This window comes from Cryptomeria japonica, chromosome 2 (assembly GCF_030272615.1).
Source record: "Cryptomeria japonica chromosome 2, Sugi_1.0, whole genome shotgun sequence".
Classification (NCBI taxonomy): domain Eukaryota; kingdom Viridiplantae; phylum Streptophyta; class Pinopsida; order Cupressales; family Cupressaceae; genus Cryptomeria; species Cryptomeria japonica.
Genome location: NC_081406.1, coordinates 486473676 through 486497852, shown reverse-complemented (window position 1 = coordinate 486497852; position 24177 = coordinate 486473676). Strand labels below are relative to the sequence as shown.

Genomic DNA, 24177 nt, shown 5'->3' with positions numbered 1-24177 from the left:
CCTAACTTCATTTTTCACATTTCCTCATTCAAACAAGAGTTTTTACCTTCATTCAAGCATAGGAATTTGTTAGTTCTAGGTTTTGGTCAAAGTAGAATGTCTTATGGAGAATTTCGCTCTCGACCCTTTGGAAGGGTCAGTAGCGAAATTTGACATTTTGGTCTCTCCGTCAGGATCATTTTATGGAATATAACATTTAAGTATAAGATACTTTAAGTTATATTCAATATATACTGTCAGGATGTTTGAGAGTGGTTTCGGACCTCCAGGAGTTATAATGCAAATTCTAGTTTTTGGAGGATTCTTTAGTTTTCCACAAACTTAGTCAAATTTCAGGATCATGACATTCCAGACTTAGCCAAATTTCAGGGCATTTGAAGATCAGGATGACATTCCAAACTTCATCACTCACCAACTTGACCTAGCTCGGACCTTCAAGGATGATACGCACTCACCAAGTAAGACACAATTAGCAACAAGAGCAAAACCAGGCCCTAAGAAAGACTTTCAAAGAAACCCTAACCTGGAGCATCTACTGACTCAACCTAGCTCAAGCAGAGCCTGCTATCCAGCAATCCCCCTGACAGCACTCATCATGCAAAGGCTAACAGACAAAACCCTAGAGACCCAGAAAACAAACCCTAGAAAGCAAAAAGCAGGGGTCCCCGTTTGCAATGGGGCGATGTGTGAATACATCACAACAGACTACAAGCCAAGCAAACGCCCCTGCCTTCGGAAGACAAGCAAGGTGCCAAAAAAGCTTAGTAGGCCAACAAGGAGGTAAAGAGGGCTAATCCAAAGAATTATACGCATCTTTTACTGAATAAGAGCCTACAACACTCTTAACCCAGACCAAAGAGTCGTCCTTATTATGGAAAACTAGAGGTCTATTGTGAAGTTCTTCACAAAGGCTAAAATAAGATCATTATCAATAGACAAGGGAGGAATATCCTTCCATTTGGCCACTAAACATGGACCTGAGGAGACAACGTTAAAATAATCTGCAACAAGAGGCCCCCAAATATCCAATAAAATATCAGACAAAGGGGACCAGTCACGAATAGTTGAAAGAGCAGGATGCCCATTCCAAACTTGATCCCAAAACCAGGCCTTTTTCCCACTATGAACAACCCAGGATAAATGTGGTAAGACAACCATCCAACAAGAAACCAAAAAATTCCAGAACGTTGAGCCCTTAGGAAGAGATGTTGCAGTAAAAATCCTTTCTCTGGATGTTCCCCTTAAATACTTGGCGAACATGACAAAAGCCCATTTGCTAAGAGGATTAGCATATAACTTCCAAATCAATTTTGCCCCCAACGCTTTATTCTGAATGACTAGGTCACGGATACCTGCTCCCCCCATCTCTTTGGGACAAACTTTATCCGAAGCAAGAAGAGGGATCTTCTTTCTACCTCCTAAGTTATCATTCCAAAGGAAGGTCCTAAGGGAAACCTTAATGTCCTTAACGACTTGAGAGGGAGCCTGCAGGATAGACATTAAATATGTAGGAATGGCATTCAGAACTGATTTGATTAAAAGGATCTTACCAGCCATTGTAAGCCACTTATGATTCCAGGAGGAGATCCTAGAGGTTATTGAATGAACAACTTTATCCCAAAAGGAGGCCTTTTTCGACCCCAAAAAGAAAGGAATGCCCAAGTACATACATGGAAAAGCCCCAACTTGAAATCTCCAAAAGCGAGCAAGTTTGTCCCTAACAAGAGGGGAGACATTTACGAAAAAGACTTTGGACTTCTGATTATTAACTTTTTATCCAAAAAAAGCAGCATAATCAGAAATAATTTTCTTAATAACTCGAGCTTCCCTCATAGAGGCCACCCCAAACAGAAGCGTATCATCAGCAAATAAGCAATGAGATTGTGAAGAAGGGAGGCCATCCACTCTGATGCCTGACCATAGACCAGATGACGTAGCATTAGAGATAACCCTACTTAATGCTTTCGCCAAAAGAATAAACAAAAAAGGAGATAGGGGATCTCCTTGCCTAATTCCCTGGGAGGAAGTAAAGAAGCCCGAGGGAGAACCATTAATCAAAACTGAAAAGCGGGCAAAGGATATACATGAAAACACCCACTTAACCCAGCTACACGAAAACCCTAAACGATACAAAACCGCCACCAAGGACTGCCAATTAACACGATCATAAGCTTTTACCATGTCTAGTTTAAGAATCATGGCTGGGACCTTTTGCTGAGATATGGAGTGCAGGATTTCGTGAGCTACAATGGCACCTTCAGAAGTTTCCCGACCAGGCACAAAACCACCCTACTCCAAGGAAATTATCCGAGGAAGGAGCTTAGACAGCCTAACCGAAATTGCCTTAGTAAAGATTTTATATAAGGTGGTACACAAGGCAATTGGATGAAAGTCCGAAAAAGAGGTAGGGTTATCTACTTTCGGAATAATAGCAATAAGAGTGGTATTAAGTTCTCTTAATATCGACCTATTCCTTCTAGATTCCTCCAAGGCTAGCAGCACATCATTTCCTATAAAGTCCCAACATTTCTGAAAGAATAAAGCCGTAAATCCATCCGGACCCGACGCCTTTTCCGGATGCATGGAAAAGACTATCTCTTTCAATTCAGCCAACGAGAAGGGGGCCATAAGCATCCTATTATCCTCTTGAGATACTAAAGGGGGGATCGAGTTTACAAACTCATCATCCACCACCACCGGCTCTGCTGTAAGAAGAGACTTAAAGAACCTAACAGCTTCGGCGGCTATATCATCCTCATCCATCAAATTATTACCATTAGAGTCAATAATACAAGAGATTCGATTGCGAAGTCTCTTAAGCTTAGAAGAGGAGTGAAAGAATTTAGTATTTCGATCGCCTTCGGAAAGCCAAAGGTCCCTAGACTTCTGTCTCCAATAAGATTCTTCCCTAGCCAAGGTCTCACTCAACTGCAGATTCAACAACTTTAGCTTATCATACATTAAGGAAGACATACCTGAAGCAACAATGCTTTCATTAAGCTGCTCAATTTCCTCCTGAATCCTGGCCTTTTCACCAAAAATATTCTTAAAATGCATCACATTCCAATCCTTAATCCTTAACTTTAAAAAGCCCATTTCTTAACAAGTTGAAACATCCGAGACCCAGGAAAAAAAGGAGCTGAATTCCACCATTGTTTTAAGGAAGGTAAAAACGATTGGTCCCTAAACCACATTGGCTCAAACTTGAAAGGTAACTTTCTAGGAGCCCTATCCTCAAAAATAGTGAACTGAATAGGGAAATGATCAGAGCCAGTAAAGGGGAGAATTCAGGACACAAAATCCTGTCCCAAATTGAACCAATTATCTGAAACCATAAAGCGATCCAGCCTTTCTGAAATTTGACAAAAGTCCCTTCGCATGTTAGTCCATGTCAATGACCCATTAAGAGGTTTACAATCAACCAGATTCAAGGAGTGAATAAAGTTGCAAAAGTCTGACATAGAATGTTTATTAGGGATGATTCCCCCTAGCCTTTTCATCCATACTAGTAATTGCATTAAAATCTCCCCCAAAAATCAGAAAAACATTGGGCAGAGGAGTAGCAAGAGAAACCAAAAAATTCCAAAGATTTCTTTTTTCTAGAACCCCAGATGAACCGTAGACATTAAATAACCATAATTTTAAATTTGACAGCCTGCTCTTAACTAGCCCAAGCATCCAATTGGATGAGGAAGCAATTAATGAGAAATGTACACTAGAATCTTTCTAAAGGACTGCCAGCCCACCCGAAGCACCAGAAGAGGGAGATGAGCAAAAATTCCATACTTTCCAAGAAGAAAATAGCCTATCAGCCGAAGACAAATTTAATTTAGTTTCTTGTAACAGCACCAAATCACACTTCATTAAGTCCAATTGTGACTTAATCAAGCGTCGTTTGTTAGGGGCGTTTAAGCCCCTAACATTCCAAGATATAATCCTCATTGGGCCTGAGGGGAAGCATCAGCTCCCCTCAAAACATTCAAAGAAACTGGAGAAACCAAACCTGCCGAAAAAACCTTATGCAGACTTTGTTTAGTAGCTAAGACTCTTGTGAGAGGTGGACTAAGGGTTTTTTTGATCTTTTCTTTCTGGAAGTCTCCAAAGAAGAAAGAATAGTTGTTTGAATTCCCGCATCAATTTCTAATTTAGTTTTAGTGTGCTTGGGCTTGCGACCCATTTTCCCTAGAGTAGACAAGGGTGAGGTAGGGAGAAGAGGGGTTTGAACCAAAGGAAGCCCAGGAGTGACCTCCACAGATGCCTTATCTACCCTAACCTCCTTATCTGAGACCAAGGGAACCAGAGATGACACAAGACCTGAAGCCACCAAAGCCTTATCCATGTTGAGAAGCTCAAAAGAGTTATTGGTGGGAAAAGCAGCCAAGTCATTCTCCAAAGTACCCAGATCAACCGAAATCGAAGAAATTACCTTATTGGCTAAAGGAGAATTAAGAGACACCTTATTAGCGTAAACAATATCCTATACCTGAGCAATGAGATGCTCGTCTGGAACAACATCAACACCCACGGGTTTGTCACTCTCTATCAAAGCCTCAGGGATTCGTGTTTCAGCCTCTAAGAAATTATCCACATCTGGAACAATATCAACACCCACGGTTTTATTCAAAACATCAGGAATTCGTGGTTCAGCCCCTAAGATATTGCCCAACTCAACCACATGCTCAGAAGATAATCCCATATTTGGAGTGTCATTAGGATTGTTCAGAAGGGGAGCATTCGACAGACCAATCCTCGGGGAAGGAACAGAGTTTTTAGGAACCACTTGTGAAACCCTAGAAGTGAAGGTTTTCTTCAAAGGGGAAGAAGGATTAGCAGCAGCACCAACAAATTGATCTTTATTCCAAGCAAAAGTTTCCACATTCTCATCAAAAGGAGATTCAGTATCCCCCGAACCAAATCGAATGGATTTCATATGAAAGAACAGAGGAGAATCCATAGTTACTACAGAGCAAACAAAATCCCCAGAGTCCTTGACCAGATTTTGATGCCACAAGCCAAACGGAGACCGAATGTTGCAGAACTTTGGCAGGGAGACTTTAGGGGAAGTTAAAACACAAATTTTGACAACCAACACCCCATCCTCAAACATCGAACGGGACAGCAGAAATTTACCCAACGAATCCCCAATTTTTGTTAATATATCAGATTCAACGAATTCAGATGGTAAAAGAGGAAGTTTAAACCACATAGGAACCTGTTTTGGGCCAACCCTAGAAGCCGCTAGAAAGGGTTTCCAACTTTCCACAAAAATCAGGTTTTTCCCAAGCCAAAAAAATGGAATACTCAAAGCCTTATCTCTAGCAGATGCAGAATCAAACACAATAATAAACGAACTTGCAGAGAGAACATAGAAGTACAAAGTGCCATACCAGTGTGCATGAAGTTTATAATGGAGCTTGGACAGAGGAATAGAATCACCCCACACCTGAATCACGACTGCCAAAGCCCGAAGATCATGAGCCTTCTTCCCCAAAATGGCATCCGAGGCATCAATCAAAGGAACCGGGAACAGAGCAGGCTGAGAGGGCAAATCCACATTCAGCAAATGACCTCCCAAATCCTTTGAAATTGGTTGCAAATTCGCAGAGGCATTTGCCAGGTCAAGCCGAGCCTTATTACCAAAAACCCTAGCATTCCGTTTTTGCTTGCCCTTTTGCCAGTTCCCCATATTTCGCAAATTACGATCCCAATTTTGATGCCGCCGAAAAAACCCTTTGAAATATGCAGAAGAAGGGAAATCATGTTGGGATGTTTTATCCTCTGTAAAGCGAGCAGGCAAAGCCAAAACATCAATCCATTTGCCATCCTGAAAAACCCATTGCGGGATATGTCCTACCCGAGAGCCGAAGGGATCTTTGGGGGGGAGCGGATCAGACACCGCCTCATCCCCCCAACGCCTGTTCCGTTGCATGCCAAACACCTCACTTCCGAAAGCTCACTCGCCTCGAAAACTCGCTCCAGTCTAATTAATTTTTTTACACTTTACAATGACTATATTATTAAAATTTAATTTATTAACACTATACTATTAATTTATTAACACTATATTATTAAATTTTTAACAGTATTGTGAATTTGTGATTGTATAAGACTAAGTTTTTAACAGAATTGTGACTAAGTTTTTATTTTTTAATATTGTGGATTTTTTTCTAGTCTGATATTTTTAATACTGTTATTCAAAATAAGAAGTTATTAACAGTTTTACAATGTTCTCTAAAATTCTAAATGTCGTCTCTCCCTTTTGCTAGGTTCTCTTCCAGTTTTTTTGAAAGAAAATGGCTTCTAGTTCTATAGGTGGTAGCAAAAAGAGAGACCTTTGTTGGAAACATGGGACACCAAGTCCAAAAAGAGGAGACGTCATTTGTAACCATTGCACGAAGACTAAAAAAGGTGGCATTAATAGGTTCAAATATCACCTTGCACAAATTGAATGCCGAGATACCAGAACATGTGAGAAATGTCCTGAAGAGGCTACGAGGGATGCAATAGCAATGCTTGAAGCATATGATCAAAGGAAGGCAACAAAAAAGAGAACAGCAGAGGCAATGGTAGTCCCAAGGGCAGATTTGAGTTCTACAGGGTCACATACAGATGTGGGGGCATCTAGTTCTTCCCTTGGGCCACGGATACGAGGAATGGGAAGTGTAGGCAGCCATATGGAAAACTACTTTGTTCCACATAACACTCCTGGTGCACAACCTGGATTGCTAGGCACTGCATGGAATAAAGAGGCTCACCAACAAGCAAAGTTGGCGTGTGCTAGATTTTGGATCTACAACGATATTCCGTTCAATGTTGTTTCTAGTCCATCTTGGGAACAATTGGTCACCGCATTGACTGTGGCAGGTAAGGGGTTCAAGTCCCCAAGTCACTATGAGATTAGTGAACCGTTATTGCAAGATGAGGTCCAAAACACTCACGCATTAGTGGAAGAGCAAAGGAGTATTTGGGAAAAGAATGGCTGCACCATTCTTTCTAATGGGTGGACAGATGGTAGGAATAGGACACTCATCAACTTTCTAGTTCCTTTAGGGGGACAGATAGTATTTTTAAAATCAATTGATGCCTCCAATGAAGTGAAGAATAAAGATACCTTGTGCAACATGTTGGATGAGGTGGTTATAGACGTGGGAGTACAGAATGGCATACAGGTTGTGACTGATAATGCAGCTGCATATGTGGCAGCCAGCAAACTTCTAATGGCTAGACATCCGACATTATTTTGGAGCCCTTGTGCTGCCCATTGTTTTGACTTGCTCCTTGAGGACATAGGGAAACTAAGTTGGGTAAAGAAAGTGGTTGAAGATGGAAGGAATATCACCAAATACATCTACAATCACACATGGGTCTTGAATCTTATGAGAGAGCACACTGATGATAAGGATCTTGTGCGATCGAGGGTCACACGCTTTGCTACCAATTTCCTCACCTTGCAAAGCATACTTGCTACATGCCCAACCTGAAGCGGATGTTTGTGAGTGAAAGATGGTTGGGGAGTCCTTATGCTACAAAGCCTGAAGCAGAAAAGGTTGTGGTTGCCATTTTTTATTCTAATTTTGCCAAGATGGTGGTGGAGATCATCCATGTAAGTTTTGAAACTTTAATTGATGATTTATTATTTAATTTTCTAATATTACAATTTGCTGATTTTGTTAAATTTTTTATATCTAGGTGTTGGAACCGCTGGTGAGGGTGCTACAAATGGTGGATGGGGATCATAACTTATGGGGTATCTATATGAGGCCATGGATAAGGCCAAAGAGGCGATTCAACACTTGTATGCGTCAAACAAGACCAAATATGAACCCATACGGCGCATAATTCATCGGAGGTGGAACCATCAACTCCACCAACATATTCATGTTGCTGCCTACTTCTTGAATCCCAAGTTTTTTTACTCCCCGAGTTTCAGAGTAGATGCAGAGGTTAGAATTGGCCTTGACACATGCATTCGAAGATTAGTTGATGATGAGAACCTTCGAGACCTGATACTTGATGAGTTGCAAAGCTATAAGAAGGCCACAGGGCCATTGTTTTCTTCACCTGATTGCAAACGTAGGAGAGACACCTTACGACCAGGTAAAAACAAACATATGTTTAATTTTATTTTACCATTTATTTATCTCTTTAAGATTATTAAAATCTTTACAAATAATAAATGGCATTTTTTATCCTTGCAGATTTGTGGTGGGAAGATTATGGTGCCACAGTGCCTAATCTTCAAAAGCTTGTCATCCGCATATTATCGCAGCCTTGTAGTGCTTCTGGTTGTGAGCGCAACTGGAGTGTTTTTGAGGCCATTCACACACAAAAGCACAATAGGTTGACTCAACAACGCTTGAATGATCTTGTCTATGTGCGATACAACATTCGATTGCATGAGAAGAAGGTGCAAGGGCAAGATTCACATGAAGCACTTGACTTGGATGACATTGATCCATATGCTGTAGAATGGGTTGCTGCTCCTGACAATGTTGATAATGATTTGGATCCATTCCTTATTGATGAGCAGCTAAGTGAGTTGGAGAGGGCAGGAGAGGAATGGGATGCGGAAGTGGCAGCACGTGAGGAGGAGCACGAGGTTGATCATGCAGCAGAGGCACCTGTTGAGGATGTTGCCACTACTTTAGCACCACCCCCCAGCAGCAACAATCTTTTTTGAGCTTTAGTCGTAGGCGTAATTTATGATTTCTCATTTTCATTGATACCAAAACTTGAACTTGATATGTAATCAGAATTTCAGAGGTTGTTGTTTTGTGGTCTATGACTATGACTCTATGTCACTATGATACATTGAAATGTATTGAACTCTTATTCATATGTTGCACTTGTTTTTTGGTTTATGCTATGTATTTAACTCGAACTTTGATTTATATATCATGGAAATCAATATATGTTATACACATTTGCTGTAAATGTGTGTTTTTGAATAATATTTTTTTAAAATATGTATTTTCAAATGTTCGATAAAGTTGCCGAGTATTGCCGAGTTTTTCCCCGAGTTTTTAAAAAAATTTGGCCTTGCCGAGTCATTGTCGAGTCATTGCTGAGTCCGAGTTTTACAACCTTGGTTTAGAAATCAACGAAAAAATGTAAAAAATGAAAATTACCAAAATGGATGAAACGAATGATATTTTTTCATTTCCCGAACCTTTTGAACATGATGGTGGTGCTTGTTAGGCTCGATGATGCTCCAATGATAGGGCTTTGTGTGTGAGTCACATTGATGCAGAAAAAAATGTGCAATCATGGCCATAATACCATGTCGGAGAAAGCCACGAATCTAAAAGCACAAACTAACTTCCACTAGTGAAACAATGAACACAGAAGCATGTCTATCATATATGAAAATGAGAGGATAAAATGTACAATGATCAACCTTGCATGTATAGGCAAGGATGAGGAAGTCAGAAGGTAGGAGTAAAACACTGACTACTCCTTCAAAGGTGCAACACTTGTGAGCTCACTTGACAAGTGTGTGAGCAAGTGGTAAGCGTGCATTGCAATAGGTGCCTCAAATGATGAGGACACATGTCTCAATCATATGAAGTGAGACAAAACTATGAAATAGGTCATTCCTATAAAGGTGATATCCTAACTAGATGTATAATGACACTATTTGCACCAACACTAACAACAGCAAAGACTAGTTTCTCTACATAACCATACCTCAATTCATAGTCTTTGAGCATATCCAATAAATTGCCTGGGAAAGGAAAGGCACAGCGTTCATTTCAAAGGAACTAGGAGGTTGATGGCATTCAATGCCTTTTGACATCTTTCATTTCAAATGCAAGTGAAACTCAATTGTTTTGATACATTTCACTTCCCTCCAAAATAGATGCCCAAGATGAAGAGGAAACTAGATCAATTAATGCAAATAAATGGGGAATCTACCTACAGCAATGGTAAGTAGGTGGGAGTGGGTGGAGGAGAAACCTATCATTTCATTTGGTTCTGGGCATTTAAAATAGTATAAAAAGATTTAACTTTATGCTTGGGATCCATCATATAGTTCTGCACTTTAAATAATTTGTTTAGTGCCTCTTAAATAGTTTGTTTATAACCATTACATTACGGCATCCTTGCTTTGATTGGGCTCCCCTTTTGCATTTCAATGTTTCACTGAACTTAAGAAATTACAAACCATTTAAAACATATGCCACACTTACAAAATGACACATTAACAATTTAGAAGGCTAAGAACCATTTTGGCAATTTCAATGGGTCACAAACCATTCAAAATCCCAAAAAGACTTCCTCATCATCTTGTAACAATCTCTTTGGCAATTTTAGGAGGTTTAAAACTTTCAAAAATTAGGAGTATAACATATACCACATTGCAAAGATCAAAGGTCCAAGCAATCAAAGGTAACCAAGAAGTCATGCTAAATGAGACATAAGATGGATGAAGGCTAAAAAAGATCAAGGAGTCAGGATGAGGCTTAACTTGGTATTGAGTAAAGGAAATAGTTGAAATTCCGAATCCAATATGTTATACAGAGAAATTGACGATGTTTTGGACTTGTTGGTGTCTGTTTTATCATCTACCAAACATTAGAATAGGATGCCCGAAGGCATTCTATCCTCTCCTGAAAAATCAATACTGATTCCAAGGTCTATATGTGCGAACAAGTGACTTTAGTGGAATAGCTTCTTGGGTAGTGTATGCTGAAAATCTCAAGGGGGACTTACGTTTAACAACTGTCTATGAACTGCTGGACTTAAATGGATTTAGCAATTTTGGGCTCTTTCTTTTTTTGGATTTTCTAGGGATTTAGACTTTCAAGAGGAAAGGAAAAAGTGGTAGGGTTTAGGAAGGCTAATCTAATCCTATGAACTCTGGAGACGGTATCAACTGGATGCTCTCGAGAAACCAAACCTTGCTTCGCCACACTAGAGACAACTACACAAAGTCGGTGCAATCTTCGATGGATAGTGCTTATGATTAAGATGTTGGGATGCATAGAGAATGGGCTCAAACTAACTTTGCACGGTAAAATGGAAATCATCCATTTACCAAAAGTATGAGCGAAGATACACCATCAATTGACACTTATCAAATCCTTCATTCAGATTAACAACAATGAAAGCAAATCTAGATTAATTCTAACTAAGTGTTAAGGAAATTGAAACCATGCAAATCATTCAAACAATAGGGATTACAAAGCAGTGCACATGCAATATATTATCTGGAAATGACCTTACGCAACAAAACATCAAAAACCTCACCCTCTCCAAATGAGAGGAGGTAGCCTTATATAGTTTTTCAAAAATAAATAAACGGCCGAGATCGAACAGTGATCAAGGGCCAAGATTGAAAGCAATAAACCCTAATTAGGGTTTTCCAAAATACTATCAGCTTAAATGAATGAAAAAGTGACACATGGCGCAGCTGCTAATCTCACTGAGGTGAGTGTCCACTTTCTTCTTTCAGAGATTCAACGTATTTGGACACAATGAGCTTGACCTCCTGCATGGTGACACTTGGCAAACCACCAATCTGGAAGTCGATGATGTCCACATCATCAGTACATGTGGCAAGAATGCCTTCCCACTCAACTGCCTGGGCAAGAAAACTTTCATCGATGAAGAGAAAGTTTGCGATCTTTGAAAGATCGCCCTTGTGAATCATCCCTGAATCCTTGAAGAAGCTTGAATAAATCCTGGCTCTCAGGTTCTCTGCTTGCAAGTGTTTCTCCCTTATACTCTCTTTCTTCCAAATCTCAGATGCTACACGAAACACTTTCCTCAAAATCTCCCTGACAGTCTCCTTCATTTCAAAGCACTTGGTCTCGGATTTCTTCAAAAGCTCAATCCAGGTAACCAAGGTGTAATACCAGGTGCTAAAGTCGTATCTATCTCCGGTCTATATGATACCTGCATCTACCAAACTTCTCTTGGACAATCCTCGGATAACCTTCAGATGTGGGAGTATTTCTTTCCTGAATTTCATCCACATCCTCCCAATTGGTGGCTAGATCCTGGATACGATTGATCAGTGAAAAGGCTGACTCGTGTGCTGATACTAAATTCTCTACCAGTGTGTCAGCACGTGCCGAAGCATCTGAAATCCACTCCTTGGCCTGTGTGAATGTACCCTTCATATCCTCATAATCCTTCATTGACTCCTGCTGAAGAGGCTGTGGAGGGGTAACCAGGATCTCATGGTTAAGTAGCCTGGTGAGATGGAGAACATACTTCCTCCACTACTGGTTCTCTTCTTCAACCTTCTTCCTCTTTTCTTTTTTATGGGCTAGGCTTGTCTTCAGAGCATTGCAAGAGTCATCAAAATACTGGACCTCTTGGTCCTGGGTGGGCTTACCCAGCTCTATGGTGGTAATCTTGTAATCATCTGCGACGACATTATCCCTAGTCTTTCCTTCTTTGGGCACTGCTATCTGGATTGTCTTGAACCCTGCGTTGTCTCTCTGAATTAGGGAAAACTTTCTGGCGGGCTTGGGTGGTTTAGTTATAGTGGGCTCATTCACCTTCTCCAGAAATGTTGCAGTGACCTCTTCGGAACAGGCCTCCTTGGGGACCTTGGCCTTTATTCTTTCCCTCAGCCAATCTGGAATGGTTGATTTCTCTACAATATTCTAGTCAAACTCATCATCTGCCTCTCCTAGGTTTGCTGGTATGCCATCCAAGAAGACTGTAGGTGCTTCAGCTTGCTTTCTGTCTGGACTTTGGACGACCTCTTCCACTACTTCCTTAACCGGATGAGAAGGAACTCTTACTTCATCATCAATCATGCAGATGTTCATCTCTTGTTCCCCAATTGCATTCTAATCGGACACAATGGAAGCGGCACTCAGGATGGAGTGGCCTTCGTTGGACTCCCTTCTTTCACCTACAACCTTTTTCCCTGTGACCTTTGTGGAGCTTCCAACCAACTCCTTCCTCTTTCGAGACCCAACACTTTCTAGATTTCAGGCATCACCGGCAGAGGTACAAGGATTGATGGATAGAGTATCATCTACTCCCATCAATTCATAGGTCAAGGTCACACCTTTGGCCTTCAACTGCCTTGTCTTTTCAGACGTCCACCACCTCAAATACTCAACCACTGACCTCATGAGGTCTGCTAGATCTGACTTCTCTCCCTCTATCCAATCTATTAAAACTAGGGGTTCATTTTTCATCTTTTCAAATCCTGGCTGTTGAAGTTCTAGGCTTTCCTCCACTTGATCGGCAACTCTGAATACTTTTGTTGCTCTCACTATGCTCAAAGGAATTCTTGACCAGAATCTCTTCCTAATCTCGAAGCTATCAGCTGCATTAGCCCAGTAATATTCTAGGTCTGGTCTATGCTCAAATGTTGTTCCTTCAACCTTCTTTATCCTGTGGAATGGATCGAAATTCCTTCTTGCCTTGTATTGATAGAAGGGATACCAGGCTAGCTCCTTCTTAGCGGTTGCAGCAGCTTGTGATGATGGACATGTTTCCAGCCCATTGCCAATTGTAAGCGAGGACGTTCCTGCCTTCTTCTGCTTATCCCTTTGAATCACTATATATTCCTCCAATTGTCTTTCAACCTCGAGTAACACCACTCGGTTGGTAGGGTAAGCTGGAAGCTTGTATGGAGGTTCGGAGAATCCCTGGATTCGGAGGTAAGTGAACTTTGGATATTGGATGTACCAATACCCGAACCAACTAATGAAGTCCATAAACTCCTGAGAGAGTCTCTGGTGCAGCCCGCCTTGCAGTGTCCGAGTGACGTGCATAAGGAAAGTGTCATTCACTCTTTTGAAATGGAATTTCTCTTCCATGTGGAGCTGGGGATAGCAATCATACACTGGAAATTGGTTCTCCTTGTTCCCTACTTCTCCTCTACAAGTGAGACCTTTGTATCTGTAGGTCCTGGCCAAGGAATAAAACAAGTAAGAATTCATGAAGAAAGTCCTACTCGTCTCCAAGTTCCTCAACTGGCTGTCTAGGTTGTCGTTGATCATCCTGGCTCAATCTATCATTTTTACTCCATTGATTATTTCATTAATGAAATAATACATCCATGGTTCGAATGGAGCTCCCCGAGGGTTTCCCATTATTATATTGAGCAGGACAATCATGTCCCCAATGTCTTCCTTGAAGTATGCCCGTACTAGGCTCTTCCTCTGAAGTTTGGAGGCACCCTTCCTTGGCTTGTCTAGCCAAGAATGGTTAACTATGGCATCATATTCCTCTAGGTGGTCTTGATACAGACTGTCAGCTTCGTCCTTTGTCATATACACTGCGGTGTGATACTCTGGGATCCTTAAGGCCTCTTTGATGGCCTCATCACTGATGTTCGCTAGCACTCTTCCATTAGGTGCAACAATGTCCTTACTGATAGGGTTGTAGTGTTTGGCACATTCGACTACTAGCTCATTGCATTGCATGGTGGGGAGGAAGCCAGCAGCATGCACGATGCCACTCTTCATCATCTTTCGCGCAATGGTGGTAGGCACAAGGTTGTCCAGAGTCTACAGACCAAACATTCGCTTCTTAAATTCCCTCAAATTGATGTGTCCGAGGTTGGTGTCATTGACGTTCTTCCATTTTGAAGTCATCCTCAACTCCGGAGGAGCATCTTTATCCACTTGAAATTTCATAATGTCCAGGACTTGCAGATAAACAATGAAATTCAGTTTAGAAGATAATTTGCAAAATTTCGAAAATAACAGGGCTGCGAAATGGCTAAGTGTTGGAAAATTTTCATTTTTATTCCCATACTTAGCCAAAAAAATTGAATTTTCACCTCAAAAACCCTCAATCTTACGGCTGGTTGTGGTTACCACCAAGTGTCAAAACTTTCAAAAAAATTCATACTTAGCCATAAAAATTGAATTTTCACCTCAAAAACCCTCGGTCTTAAGGCTGGTTGTGGTTATCACCAAGTGTCAAAACTTTCAAATAATTTCATACTTAGCCATAAAAATTGATTTTCTTTCTCCAAAATTTTCAAAAAAAATCATTTATCAAATTCTGGAAAATATTCAAAAAGAATCCATAAATTTAATTTCACCTTCGAATTGGATAGAAGTAAGGCTAGAATTTTCTCCAGAACACTCAGAAAATTCATAAAGGTTAAATAATTCTTCCTTATACTAGTTGTCTTCCTCCAAAAATCTGTGAAACTTTTTGTCAAAAAGGTTATCCAACTTCCAGCAATGTCAAAAACTTTCTCCAGATGATCTTCGAACTGAAATAATTTACTAAGCTCTTCTTAGTAACTTCGAACTTGTTGGTGTAAAAATAAAGTTTGTAATGAAGTATTTGTAAACAAGGTTAAATCCTCTAGTAGAAACCCTAAAATCTTCCAACTCATACTTCCTAATTTTAACTTCATGTTTCCAAGTTTTTTCTCTTTCAAAAAAAACTTTCCATTTTGGATTTAAGTTTGAAAATATTCAATAATCTTCCAATATTCTCTTCCAAAAAAACTTTCCATTTTGGATTTAAGTTTGAAATTTTGAAAGATTTTCATGACATCACTTGCATTCTTGTTGGTTTTTGTTTGACTTTCATGTGTAGGCAGACTTTTGGTGGCTTATCTCGATCTTCTTCAACTTTGGTGGACTTCCCTTACCTCTCCAAGGCATGGCAGACTTTTGGAGGCTCTTCTTCCTTGTTGCTTGCCAAGGCGGACTTCTAGATAACCTTTCATCAAGACTTGGAGGCCTAGGGCGGACTTTCATATGGCTCTTCTTCCATGTCTTAGCACCTTGGGCGGAGTTTGAGGACTTCCCCAACATGGGCGGACTTTGGAGGTAGCACCAAGGAACTAGGATAGGGCGGAGTTTTAGGTGTTGGCCACCAAGGCTTCTCCAAAGCATGGCGGCGTTTTGATATCCCCTTTCCTTGGTCTTCTTGACCTATGGCGGACCTTAGGGACTCCTCTACATGGCGGGCTTTAGGCTATACCCCTTCATGGCGGACTTCTAGACCTCTCCTCATGGGCTCTTCCTTGGCTATCCTCCTTCCTTGGGCGGACTTCTAGAGGGTCTCATGGATAGGGCGGAGTTTAGACAAGGCTCCTACACGGCGGACTTTGGAGTGTTGGCCTTCAAGATGGTAGGATAGGGCGGAGTTTCAAGACCTTTCCCAAGGCATGGCCAAGGTATGGCGGACTTTGAAGGTGGCTCTTGAAGACATAGCCTCCATGACCTCCCATTCCTTTGTGCCAGTTGAAGACATAGCCACAAAAAGAAAGAATAGAAACAAAAACGTAAAAGGAATTAGGTTATCACAGCAAAGAGTAACCTAAAATCCCTTCTTATGTATGGTCTCATGAACAAACACCTAGATGATGACAAGGAAAGGAAAAATAAGGCATAAAATGATAGCAATAATGTTGATCTCAAAGCAGTATTGTGTGTTTCTTGGTCTGCATAGTTTTACAAATTGATGTCCATTACTAGAATAGTTAGAGCAAGAGAAGATGGTGAATTAGTTTCTTGCTGTGACAGATATCCACCAAAGAAATGAAAAAGAAAGAGTGTCCTAAGATAATGAAGCAAGATTCATTAGGTTGGAAAAGAATGTTGCAAGCAGTTGGAGAAGATCACAAAGGCTTGCATAGGTAATCTCAGAATCTCCATGGAGGCTTCCAAAACAAATGAAGGGGTCAGCAAAGAGAAACCTTGAACCCATGAGGAGGAGTTTTGTACTAAATAAGCACCCCTAGGCCCTAACACAACTGTCATTCGAAGTGGAGGCCCAAATAAAAATTCAGTCATATGAAGGTGATGTAAATGCTGAAAATTTGATCATTTGTTAGCCCGGCTAGAGGTATATTTCAGTTTACATGATGTTAGAAAAGAATGGTAATTTCTATTCCAAGGATGGAATTGGCCTAGTCATGGTTGCTATTAAAAAATTACATCAATTCCTAACTTGAATGAATTTAAATTAGTAAATTTATCACATTTTTCATAATGTGGAAAGGTTATTAATAAGCAAAAATGAACTTAAAATGTATGGAAAAATACAAGTGCATTCCACAAGGTCATCCAAATGGGTAAAGACTTTGACAATTATGATATCGAGATGAAATAGATTAGATGAGGGATATGCTCAATTCCACTATCTAGAGTAGAACAAGAAGAAGAATCCATTGTCCTTCTCTTATCCACAAAAACAAGGTGGTTCCAAGTCAAAAGAAAAAGGTAAATATATGTAATGTCCCCATTTTTGGGTTCTCTAGCATTGTGATTGGCTCTGACTTTCTCAATGAGTGTCAACCTTGTCAAAGGGGTTATATGATGTTTGCCAATGAGCTCAATTAGTCTTGAGGACACTTTGCCACTTTCCAAAGTGATTTTCGACTTCTGATGTGTTCTCTAAGATTCTTGGAGAAGGCACCTATTTATAGTAAGTCACATGGTTGGGCTCAATTCTCATCATTCATCATCAATATCACTCCAATGCAGTCAAATTTTAATTCTGATGATTTTCAACAATTTATGCAAGTTGGGATTATTAATGGCTTTAGTTTATTTATTTTACTAAGGTTGCTTAAATTTTATTAAACTGTTTTAAAAGCACCTTAGTATAATAGCTCGTTGGAATGAGAATTAAAAGTTTTAAATGCTAGATGCATAAAACAGGGACCTTGTGTATCAAAATCATCATTATTTTAATAAAAAGGTATTTTGGAGCTAAAACGAAGTTTTAATTAAAAAGGAATTTTAAATTGTGCTTTCCGGAAAGTTTGGCAAGAAAAAGTATAAAAAGCAATTTGGGGGCTCATTTGTATTATGCAGCCCATTTGATTTCTCTCTGGTGAAACCCTTGTAGTTTGGAGATTGAACTTAATTCATCTCAACCTTCTACAGGACAAAAACCCTCTCGGAGAAGATTGGCCACAGTGATGGAAGATCCTCCTTAGTTGATGCAATGAAATTTATTTAAAGTCTCAACTTGAGCACAAAGATTTGCAGGTAATTGTTTGTGCAAAAGATTCAAGTTTTGTTAAGTTTTAGAGTTTGTGTTTAAATGGTTGATAGAAGAGTTTTCAGTGATTGGCACATGTTTGGAGAGGTTTGCTTTTGGGTATTAAACCCATGGATTTTGGAAGGTTAGGCACCCCTATTTGCACACTCTTTCAAGGTTTTCCTGCTGTGTGTATTTTTCCAAAAGGGAGTCGTACTGTACAGGGTCATACAAGTATTTCATGGCATGATTTTCGTGGATGTAGCACAAGGTCTGCTGGTCATATTTAGCTACAAACTAAATAACCTATTCCTTGTTGACCAATGTGGAGGGTTTGGTGATGAAATATGAAAAATTTTGAAGGGTGTCGCCCTTGCCTGTAGTGACCTCCAAAAATGGGCTAAGTCTGAAACTGTTTGTGTGACTTTGACTTTGGCATTCTATAATGTCCCCGATATAATTAAATAGTCAATTTAAATAATGTATTGTACGACCTCGTACTTAATAATATATTTTGGGCCCCTTTTATTAATTAGTTAGTTATAAGCTTTTTGGTGTCGGCCCATTTGTAACCCTTCGGGAAACTTCCTGGAGCCCATATAAATGGCCGAGTTAGTCATTGTTGTAGGTATGCAAATTTGGTATTGTTCTTTGTATATTTGAATTCCAGTTGGAGTTCAGCTTGTCTGCCATTTCGGAGGTGAGAGATCCTCCCTACTTGGCATCCACAGTTTCGGTGGGAGTTTCTCCTCACCCTATTCTACTTTTGTTCGGGGTCTGTGTAATCTATTGTGCGATCATTATCAATATAATTTCTCTTTGCATGTGAGAATACTCAGATTATTTCTTCTGGCAAGTGTGAATCTTCATCTAAGTCTCTTGTGTCTGAAATATTAATATTTCATCCCATTACCCTTCCCCTGTGCAATACTGAACTGTCTAAGTTTGGAGGACTCCGAGGTGGGATTCGGCGATCATTCACTCACCGTCCGGCCCAGCATCTCCAACCGTACGGTCAAAGTTGTACATACCATACAGTTGCACCACCCTCCCCATGCGGCTGGCACAAACACCATCGTACGGCTAGCACCAACCTCACCATACGGCTGGCACTGTACGCCTTCTCGGTGGTTTCCGTACCTTTGAGGGGGATTTGTGCACTGATCGGTTTAGATACATGAACATCACACATTCCAAGTGGTTTGGAAAACTGAAAACGGACACTGAGTGGTAAGAAAGGTTCTCTCTGTTAGTATTAGCAGAATATGCAAGGAAGGACAGGTTGTTTCATATGGATTCAATGCTTGGGATCATTTTAAGTTGCAGCCATCTCTGTGACTGTAATTTCCAGCCTTATCTGACTTGGAGTCTTCATTCTAACTACCTTTCCAAGACCTTGGACTATCTTAGAATGCTAGCAGAAAAGGTTACAGACCCTAGCCTGAATTTTGAAGCTTGGGAGGAGATGTTGGGTATGTAAAAGAAGTTTTTCAGCTTGGTGTTTGCTAGGAGGAATCTTATGATTTCGTTTCTATAATGCCTTAATTGTATGCTCATCAAAAAGAGGTCAAAACTTTGTCAATTAAATCTTTGTAATTTGTTGTTAGAACAGCCATTGTAATGCCCAGAAAATTTATCTATTTTCAATTGATACAGTTATATATGGTTCCTTGTCGTTTAAAGATTGTTGAGTTTGGTTATGGTAATTGCATGTGATCATAAGTGCATCAAATCAAACATTATAGAAACATTTCAGACAGAAAAGCTCTTTGTAACAATAAACAAACTATTTGCCAAAAACTCCAGCTCTTTAAAGGCCGAATGGCAGATGTAATTCATATACACATACATATATACATATAAATATACACATACATATACACACTGTCCACTGTCCATTTTCCAATCAGCTCACACAGAGCTTTAGTTCTTGGCACATATATGAATTGGTACGCAATCCCAATCCAATGGTGGAGTATTTTGTGGTTGGGGTTGGTTGGTAGAGATGATCTAGTCATAGGAGAAGACTTTTCAGCCATTTCCATGCTCACGTCTCCTATGCTTTTAGAAATATTTCATATTGTTAGTTGTTGTCCTTGCATTTCTGCGTAAGGCAACATCAGTTTATGAGCAGATAGATTTTGAGGCCTTGCAAACTTTATGACAGCTGGTTGTGGGAGATCTTTGAGATATAGTTCAGTTAATTTTTACTTCCAGATGAGTGATGGTTAGCACAATCATTCCATGATACTGGTATATGTATCTTAAGATGATGATTTGATAAATGCAAATGGTCAGGATAGCCCTTTTGACACTTGGAGATTTAGTGTCTTTGAGGTATTATCAGTTTATGTCCACAAAGGCATTCTGAGGATAGCTAGTTTCAAAGTCGACACTGCTATCATCTACTACGCCAGCCACTTGTCAGGAGTAATCTGCTTCATTTTCAGGATACCATGAGGAGACATGCTAAGGATTATGTTTTTTGGTTCAACGGATTAGTTTTCTTGTTGTCCAGGATTGTGCCACGTAGTGGGATTGTAGTTGTGCACCTTACTAAGATGCTTTAGAGGAAATCTTTCATAATATAGTTTCAGCCCTCATAGGTATTTCAGTTTGATTTTTGAGGACAGACACATTATTGGATTATACAAAAGGAGAGTGCAGATTCGGCACGATGAATTTATAGTTATAATCAGACGGGCGCAACTTCAGCATGGTGGGTCTTTTCTAAGATTGACATGGGACCCTAGGATCACATTTGGTTGCAATTCAAATCAACAAATGATTCTAATATTGTGCAGGCATTGCTTGAGGACAAGAAATCTTAAGGGAGGGAGGACTATAATGTGCCTACTTTTGGGTTCTCTAACATTGCAGTTGGCTCTAACCTTCTTGGTGAGTGTCATCCTTAAGAAATTATTTGATGTCACCAATGAGCTCGATTAGTCTAGACGACACTTATATGCCAATTTCTAAAATGATTTCTGACTTCTGGTGTTTTCTCCGAGATTCTTGGAGAGAGTGTCTATTTAAAGTAAGTCACTTGATTGGGCTCGATTCTCATTATTCATCATTGATATCACTTCAGTGTAGTCAAATTTTGATTCGAATGCTATTCAATAGTTTTCCAAAGTTGGGTGTTGTCATTTTATGACACCCTTGGTCCATTAGTGAGAACCAATCAAAGATATGTTCCATGGACCAGCGCTGCCCCAGTTGATCAAGGACAAAGAAAATGGTCATGAAGTGTTAAGTGTTGTCTTGTTGGGAGGCAAGTTCCACAACTTTCCCCTCATGACCCTGGAATCCTGAAACCCCCAGGTTCCACACCTTTCTCTTCCTTGAACTCGGAATCCTGGAATTCCCAATTCTCAAGCCTTTCTCTTTTCCTTGAACCCATAATCCCGAAATTTCTGATTCCACACCTTTCCCTTCATGACCCCGGAATCTTGAAACCCCCAAGTTCGACGGCTTTCGATTCATGACCTCAGAATCTCGAAATTCCCAGGTTCCACGCCTTTCTCTTCCTTGAACCCGGAATCCCGAAATTCCCAATTCTCAGGCCTTTCTCTTCCTTGAACCCGGAATCTCGAAATTCCCAATTCTCAAGACTTTCTCTTTTCCTTGAACCCGGAATCTCGAAATTCCCAGTTTTCAGGCCTTTCTCTTCCTTGAACCCAAAATCTCGAAATTCCCATTTTTTTGGCCTTTCTCTTCCTTGAACCTAGAATCCCGGAATTCCCAGTACTCAAGCCTTTCTCTTCCTTGAACCCGGAATTCCGAAAACTCAGAATCCTCGATTTCCAAGCCTTTTCCTTCATAACCTTGGAATCTCAGAACCCCTGGGTTCCTGACTCCTCTCCCCTTGCGGCAAGACCCGACTTCTAATGACTTGCGACACTTCCGAATGGCGTGATCAACACTCAAGGTTCTTGATGCTCCACCAACTCCTACGACTTGTCTAGTTCCATTCATGGAGCTCCAGGGGGCACATTTAATACTTTTTGCAGGATTGCCATCAAGTCGAGTTCAGGGCCATGCTTATTTATGGTTACTTAATGGCCTTCATGTTAGGCCTGCATGCTCTGACTTTGGAATGTCAGACAATCCACCTTCTAGAAGTACTTTTCTTCTTGGGATTGCCTTGTCAGGGTATGGCCAAGTTGCTTGCACACACACCATGTCAGGTTTGTGCACCTCCTTGCCTTCCCTGACTGACATTCCTCTGTGCATGTCAGGGTCAAGGTTTCCCCTCCTTGACCATTGGTCTCTCCTCTACAAACAGTTTTCTATATATAGTTTGTTAAGCCTCATTGTAAAGGGTTCTCTCCCTAATGGCTTGAGCTACTCTTTGCTCTTCCACTTCTCTTGAAAACTTGTATATTTTCTTGCATTTCTGGAACTATAAGTTTGGCCATTGGCTTGAGAATGAATTGAATTATGCATACTGTGTATGTTTTCTTGCCTTCATTGTAAGTGCATGTTTTGTGGCTTTCTCTCATGTATATGTTGTGTTGACTTGTTTCCGAGTGTGGGAAACCTTCTCCCCTTCTGACATTCAGCAATTCCAAGCTACATACATGCGTTTGGGGTCATTCATGCAATTGAAGTTTGTGCATCTCCAAGGTATTTCGATATATTCTTTGTGTCATTTTGGGGTGGGGAGAGGAACATCTCATATCTTGGTGCATCACCTCCTTTCATTTCAGCATTTCTTTCTTCTCTTTTCTTTTGCAAGTTGTTAGGATAGGTTTAGAAGTAGAATTTGGAGTGTTGATTTGGTTCAACACCTGCACTTGGATTGAGAAGGAAGTTGACCTTCTCCAAAGATTCAACCCCATTGCGTAAGTGTTGAAAATGTTAGCTAGTTTGGATACCTGATTATCGAATTTTAATGTTGTCAAATGACAATTAAAATTCATATGTATTATCTCAATTAAATTTGTTATTGGGCTGGACCCAAATGTAATGTGGGAATCAATTAAATATGTTATTGGGTTCGGCCCAAATGTAACGTGGAAAGGCAATTCAATGACTATTGGACTGGACCCAAACGTCTAACGTGGAAAATGTACAATGACAATATAACATTATTTAATTAACATGCAAGCCGACTTGAGGATGATTGGCGCCAAAAGGTTGATATATAACCACTTCAAGATGAAGTTATTTGAACACAATCATTATCAAATGCTATCTGCTCTCCTAGCAGCGATCCTTCCTCATGCGAACTTGTATAAGGCGATTGTGCAAACTCTTCAAAGTTGATTGTGGTGAAGTTGTCAAAGTTCTTCATAAGGTCTCTTGTGCGAATCTGATCTAGACATCTGCTGCTCCTAATCATCTGATGTTAACGAAGGGCTGCATTCATCACCGATATCTTGAACAGCAATCTGAGATAAGTCATTGCCTTGTAAACTATCTACATTTGAGATAATACTGAAAACATTTAAAGGCTAGGTTTTTCACCTCCAAGAGGGAGGTTTTCCCAGGGTATTGGTGTCTTGTGTCTTGTGTTTTATTGTTGTTACAATTTATTCACAGTCTGATTATAATCTAAGTGGTTAAATTAACATCTGATTGCTTAAAATTAACATGGTATCAGAGCTTTAGGTTCATTCAAACAATCAGATTATTAGTTGCCCTTCACCTTCAGTTTGTTGTTTTAGTTTTGCAAGATGGTTACAAGTCTGAAAATAGAGGATAGACTTGAAGGTGCCCTCAAATTCACATCATGGAAGGTTCGTGTCCTCCTTGCTCTTGAAGAATTAGAGTTGTTACAGTTTGTGGAAGATATGAATCTGACTGAACCTTCGGATCCGAAAGAGCTAAAGCAATTCAAGAAGAATGCTCTCAAAGCAAAGAAGTTCCTTATTGATTCCGTAAAGGATCATCTTGTTCCAGTCATCTCCAAATTGAAGACAGCTCGAGAGATGTTTAAACATCTAGAAGGAATATATGAGATCAAAAACATCAGCCGGACACTTACATTGAGGCAGCAACTTCTTCAAGTCAAAATGAGCAAAGGTGATTCAGTCATGTCCTTCTTCATGAAGATTTCAAAATTGAAGGACCAACTCAACACCATTGGAAGCGAGGTTGTAGACAAGGATATTGTCATGATTGCTTTGAATGGTCTTCCTGACTCTTGGGATCCTTTTATTCAAAGCATAAGTGGAAGAGCTGAATTCCATTCCTTCAATCGCCTCCGATCAGATTGCATTCAAGAGGAGTCACGCC

The 24177-nt window shown here is 40.2% G+C and overlaps 1 protein-coding gene across 1 annotated transcript; it reads right to left on the bottom strand.

Annotated features, from left to right (window-relative positions):
* Positions 1–1773: 1773 nt before the first annotated feature.
* On the bottom strand, positions 1774–3096 carry LOC131863720 (uncharacterized). Its single transcript, XM_059215138.1, has 3 exons — positions 2419–3096; positions 2085–2289; positions 1774–1913 (listed from the first exon to the last, which is right to left on the bottom strand). The coding sequence occupies exons 1-3, from the start codon at positions 3094–3096 to the stop codon at positions 1774–1776; spliced, it is 1023 nt and encodes a 340-aa protein (XP_059071121.1).
* Positions 3097–24177: the final 21081 nt, after the last annotated feature.

Coding starts and splice junctions, on each gene's coding strand:
- LOC131863720 (XM_059215138.1), bottom strand. CDS start 3,096: ATGGGCTTTTTAAAGTTAAGGATTAAGGATTGGAATGTGATGCATTTT. Junction 2,290..2,418: donor TTATTGCTATTATTCCGAAA/GTAGATAACCCT, acceptor TCCTTGGAGTAG/GGTGGTTTTGTGCCTGGTCG. Junction 1,914..2,084: donor GGTTAAGTGGGTGTTTTCAT/GTATATCCTTTG, acceptor GTCTATGGTCAG/GCATCAGAGTGGATGGCCTC.